Source organism: Entelurus aequoreus, linkage group LG02 (genome assembly GCF_033978785.1).
Source record: "Entelurus aequoreus isolate RoL-2023_Sb linkage group LG02, RoL_Eaeq_v1.1, whole genome shotgun sequence".
In the NCBI taxonomy this organism is placed as follows: domain Eukaryota; kingdom Metazoa; phylum Chordata; class Actinopteri; order Syngnathiformes; family Syngnathidae; genus Entelurus; species Entelurus aequoreus.
Window position 1 is genome coordinate 13,960,599 of NC_084732.1, and position 6,000 is coordinate 13,966,598.

Consider the following 6,000-nt stretch of genomic DNA (forward strand, 5'->3'; position numbering starts at 1 on the left):
AGAAGCTACAAAACTGACCTTCCTTTGAGCAGATTGAGTTTCTGGAGCATCACATTTGTGGGGTCAATTAAACGCTCAAAATGGCCAGAAAAAGAGAACTTTCATCTGAAACTCGACAGTCTATTCTTGTTCTTAGAAATGAAGGCTATTCCACAAAATGTTTTGGGTGACCCCAAACTTTTGAACGGTAGTGTTCATTTTTTGGTTATTTATTTACCAAATTTGCAAAATCTTCCACCAAAAATATTTTTCTTAGTTTAATATTTGATGTGAAGTAATCGGAACCTCGGATAGGTCAATAATTCATAATAACATTGATTTTGATTCAATATTATGTTTTGAGCAATGACAGTTTGAAAGAAAAAAAAAACAGCTTTGTTTTATCAGTCAACATTGCAACTTTTTCTAAATTACATTCAACCTTTATGTCATGATCCGTTACCCGGGCAATTATCATGGCATGATTTATGTTTGGTAGTTTTAGTCTGTTTCCTGGGTGCACCCTCTTTCCCTGTTTTCTGTTGGTTTCCATGGGCACTGATTCTCCTCACCTGTCTTAGTCTAGCACAGGGGTCGGGAACCTTTTTGGCTGAGAGAGCCATGAAAGCCAAATATTTTAAAATGTATTTCCGTGAGAGCCATATAATATTTTTTAACACTGAATGTAACTAAATGCGTGCATTTTTTAGTAAGACCAACAGTTTTAGAGTATAATAGGTCTCTTATTATTTGTAATAACATTGTTATTCTGAAGCTAACCAAAAATAGATAAAATACTTCTTACCATTAATGCGACTTCTTGAACAGGTGCGGTAGAAAACGGATGGATGGATATAAGTGCATGAGAATGTTTTATATTTTGACACTGATTACCAGCGTAATTAGGTAGGTAGGTAGGTAAGTCTCAGCTCCAGACCGAAGCACATATACGTATTACGACATACAACTCGAGACTTGCAACAGAGGGGAGGGAGTGGGGGCTACGGTGTCAGGCTGCAGCTCTTCAGGCACTGCCCAGCCGTCCATCACCCCTAAGGGATTCGCATCAAGGGCGTTGGATGAATTATTCATTACTTATCGTGTTAAGCAATGTCAGCTAAGATTTATCTGAGAGCCAGGTGCAGTCATCAAAAGAGCCACATCTGGCTCGAGAGCCATAGGTTCTCTACCCCTGGTCTAGCAATTAGTGTTCCCACCAGGTGTTTTGGTTAATCTTTCCCCTTTATAGTTTCCTGTCACCCAGCAATAGTTGCTGGGTCAATGTTTTGCAATAGGCAACAGTTACGTTCTCCCGGTTTTTTCCTTCTTGCTCTAGTGACTTTTGTACAGTTTTGCTTTCCTCGTTTTTTCACCCTTGGTGACATTTTGGTTTTGTTTAGCTCCACGCTTGTTAGCGTCCTCAGTTTGTATTTTTGATCCCGCCTTAAAATAATTAAAGACCTTAATCTTACCTGCACGCCGCTCCTGCTTGTCTTCTGCCTTGGAGGGAACGCTACCAGCGAAGCTAGGCGACCACGACGTACACTTTAAGCTTTTTTATTTCACTTTTGTTATGTTTTTGTTTATTTTAAAAGTATTTTTAGAATGTGCCATGGGACTTTAAAACATTAGCTGTGGGCCGCAAATGGCCTCCGGGGCACACTTTTGACACCCCTGCTATAGATAATAAAAAATTAAATCTGATTAATCAATGGATAAAAAGCAGAGCCTGGCGACGCATGCGCGTTTATCATAACTCCCTCGCTCTCTCTGTCTCTGCCCCTCCCTCACCAATGCTGCTGCGTGCACAATTTGTTTTTGTTTTTAACCCCTTCTTAACCCTGAACGTACATTGAAAATACACGCAACCATAACTCAAAATGCCGGACATTTGAGGCATTTAAGAAACTCAGTGACCGGGCTACGAAAGACTGACCATACGTCCTCTTTTCACCGGACATGTCCTCTTTTGCGGGGCTGTCCGGGCGGAGTTTCTTAAATGCCTCAAATGTCCGACATTTTGAGTATTGTTAACACAACGTGCAGTACGCTACTTAATATGTCCGTGTGGAAACTCGTTCGGTACACCTCCGCACCGAACCGAAACCCCCGTACCGAAACGGTTCAATACAAATACACGTACCGTTACACCCCTAGTAAATATAAATAAAAAGTTACTAAAGTTTGTCCACTTGGAACACAATATAAAGCGCTATACAGTACTGTGTATGAACAAACATAACAAGGCAATGATGGATCAACTTTCTATTACATAACAAAGGCAAAATAGCAATACCTAGCTGAACTGTCCTCATTTGTAGCCACCTTGGCAACACCCACACACAGTGACACTAGCCCTGTGGTGCAGCCACGGTTTAAAAATCACAAAACTCCTTAATGTAAACAGCCAAGTTACCGTATTTTTCAGACTATAAGACGCACTTAAAATCCTTTCATTTTCTCAAAAATGGACAGTGCGCCTTATAACTCGATGCGCCTAATGTACGGAATCATTTTGGTTGTGCCTACCGACCTCGAAGCTATTTTATTTGGTACATGGTGAAATGATAAGTGTGACCAGCAGATGGCAGTCACACATAAGAGATACGTGTAGACTGCAACTTGACTCAAGTAAACAACACCAACATCTTATATGTTCCATTGAAAATATAGAACATTACACACGGCGCTCAAAAATCTATCAAAATGTTTTTAGTACGACTTTGGTAAGTTATGAAGCCGCACCGTTTGGAATGGAAAAACAGTACCACTCTTTTTTACAGTTAAATCTAGAGTTGTTGATTTTATGGTGTATTACAAAGTTGTTAATTTTTTGTTAAAAAGTTGCCAGAATTTTATGGATTATTACCATTTTTACAGTGCACAATTTTATAACTTGCTTTGAAATCATAAGTCAAGCTCATATTCAAGTACTTATTTTAAAAAAAAATATATATATAACGGGACAAGTGGTAGAAAATGGATGGATGGATGGATACAACATTTTGTTGCACTATAGATAATATTAAATTTTAAACGATATGTATATAAAGATAAGCATTTAGTTCATGTAATTTTTGAATGTCAAAATAAAAAGAACAATTATATTATTACCATTTCGTGGGCCATACAAAATAATGTGGCCCGGGCTTTGAGTTCGACACCTGTTTTTTACAGTGTGTAGTTTGAATGCGGTCATGTGACTGCCAGGCCCCGTTTGATTGGTGTAAAGGAGTCAAAGGTCACTCGCGCTTACATTGGTTTGGTGAAAGAGAGTTTGGAGAAACCACTACAGGACAGACAAACGCTAGAAGGAGTCTCTCTAACGGGCCAAATTAATATGTATTTGCAAACATTATATAATAGATTATTAATAGAAATATTGATGATATAAACAAATGTAGCGATTGGAATGAAACTCAATGGAATTGAGTAAAAGTAGCATTCCTTCTTCACAAAGATACTCTAAGTAAACGTTAAAAAGTATGTTGAATTAAAAGTCATCAAAAATGTAATGGAGTAAATGTTACGTGTTCCTACCCACCTCTGAGGGTAATATTGATATTAAATGAATATTTAGTTAGCCTTAAAAAGGTTCTCTGCTTACCTTGGCTTACAGCAGAGGATTGTGTGGCCCCCAAGGTCTACTTTAACTGCGCCACTGCTCAGCCTGGAGCCACTGGCGCCGAGTGTGAGAAGAGCTGCAGCACTGTGGACATGGCCTGTGTAAGTGTGCGCACACACACACACACACACACACATTGTTGTATTTTTTACCTTCTTGAAACCTCCGAATAATGCCTACCTCTTTAGGACCGCCCTTTCTAGATATATAAAGATTTGTATTAACAACATTAATAATATATACATACTATGCAAATATAACAAAGGTAAGCTTTTAGTAAAAAAACAATTTTTGTGAATTTTTTGTAATTGTTTTTTAATCTTCATTATTTACTTCAAGTTATTATAGTATCAAATCAAATCAATTTTATTTATAAAGCACATTTAAAATTTTCGATCAGGCGGATCGGTGCGGCGTCTTCAGTAATGCGGACGCTGTATCGATCCGTTGTGGTGAAGAAGGAGCTGAGCCGGAAGGCAAAGCTCTCAATTTACCGGTCGATCTACGTTCCCATCCTCACCTATGGTCATGAGCTTTGGGTTATGACCGAAAGGACAAGATCACGGGTACAAGCGGCCGAAATGAGTTTCCTCCGCCGGGTGGTGGGTCTCTCCCTTAGAGATAGGGTGAGAAGCTCTGCCATCCGGGAGGAGCTCAAAGTAAAGTCGCTGCTCCTCCACATCGAGAGGAGCCAGTTGAGGTGGTTCGGGCATCTGGTCAGGATGCCACCCGAACGCCTCCCTAGGGAGGTGTTTAGGGCACGTCCGACCGGTAGGAGGCCACGGGGAAGACCCAGGACACGTTGGGAAGACTATGTCTCCCGGCTGGCCTGGGAACGCCTCGGGATCCCCCGGGAAGAGCTGGACGAAGTGGCTGGGGAGAGGGAAGTCTGGGTTTCCCTGCTTAGGCTGCTGCCCCCGCGACCCGACTTCAGATAAGCGGAAGAAGATGGATGGATGGATGGACATTTAAAATTTACCACAGGGGTAGCCAAAGTTCTGTACAATGGGCAGGTTAAAAGATAATACGAGAACTCAGCAAACACAACACAACACAAACAGAACACGATAAAAAAATAAATAAAAAAATAAAACATAAAAACAGGTTCACAGCAGGTGTATTATGGGGCGCCATTGCAGGATGGATATCACTCAGTGTTAAAAGCCATGGAATAAAAGTATGTTTTTAAGAGAGATTTAAAACAGGAAGAGAGGAGGCTTGTCTAACACTAAGAGGTAGGTCGTTCCAGAGCTTGGGAGCTGCAGCGGCGAAAGCTCTGTCACCTCTAAGCTTCAGCCTTGTGTCTGGGACCGTCTGTAGCAGCTGATCGGCTGATCTTAGGGATTGGGTGGGGCAGTAAGGCTGAAGAAGGTCGGAGAGATATGTTGGCGCGAGGTTGTTTAGACATTTAAAAACAAATAAAAGGAGTATAAAATTGATTCGGTAACGCACAGGGAGCCAGTGAAGGGACGCTAATATATAGTATATCTCTGTATACATACATTATATTGCCAAAAGTGTTTGGCCACCTGCCTTCACTCACATATGAACTTGAAGTGCCATCCCATTCCTAACCCATAGGGTTCAATATGATGTCGGTCCACCTTTTGCAGCTATTACAGCTTCAACTCTTCTGGAAAGGCTGTCCACAAGGTTGCCGAGTGTGTTTATAGGAATTTTCGACCATTCTTCCATTGGTGGGTCACACACCGATGTTGGTCGAGAAGGCCTGGCTCTCAGTCTCCGTTTTAATTCATCCCAAAGGTGTACTATCGGGTTCAGGTCAGGACTCTGTGCAGGCCAGTCAAGTTCATCGACACCAGACTCTGTCATCCATGTCTTTATGGACCTTGCTTTGTGCACTGGTGCACAGTCATGTTGGAAGAGGAAGGGGCCCGCTCCAAACTGTGCCCACAAGGTTGCTAGCATGGAATTGTCCAAAATGTTTTGGTATTCTGGAGCATTCAAAGTTCCTTTCACTGGAACTAAGGGGCCAAGCCCAACTCCTGAAAAACAACCCCACACCATAATTCCTCCTCCACCAAATTTCACACTCGGCACAATGCAGTCCTAAATGAACCGTTTTCCTAGGAACCTCCTTTTTGGGACCACCCTAATTATGATAGATTTCACCACCAGGGGTGCAAATGAGACGTTCTCTATTAGATGCAATGGTTAACGGATGGATGGATGGATGGTTTGTCCCTATTGGGACCAATGATTTCAGTCCTAACTTGTTCACCGCTCCTCATATGGAAGGTATGTTTCCTTGTTGGTGTCTCAAGAAGGGTAGAAATACAAGAACACACACACACACACACACACACAGCAGGGGAGACAAGCTGACCTCCTTCCTTGCTTGCATACAACAGATCAGCAGTGGCTGCACATCAGGC

At 41.6% G+C, this 6,000-nt stretch overlaps 1 protein-coding gene across 1 annotated transcript in view; it reads left to right on the forward strand.

Moving 5' to 3' along the window:
* LOC133641816 (mucin-2-like) overlaps positions 1 to 6,000 on the forward strand; it is a 92,720-nt gene that overhangs the window by 49,439 nt on the left and 37,281 nt on the right. Inside the window, exons 18-19 of the mRNA XM_062035856.1 lie at positions 3,599 to 3,705; positions 5,977 to 6,000. The exon at positions 5,977 to 6,000 is cut by the window's right edge and continues 128 nt beyond it. Of these exons, the coding sequence (XP_061891840.1) occupies positions 3,599 to 3,705; positions 5,977 to 6,000 (131 nt within the window). The remainder of the gene's footprint in view (positions 1 to 3,598; positions 3,706 to 5,976) is intronic.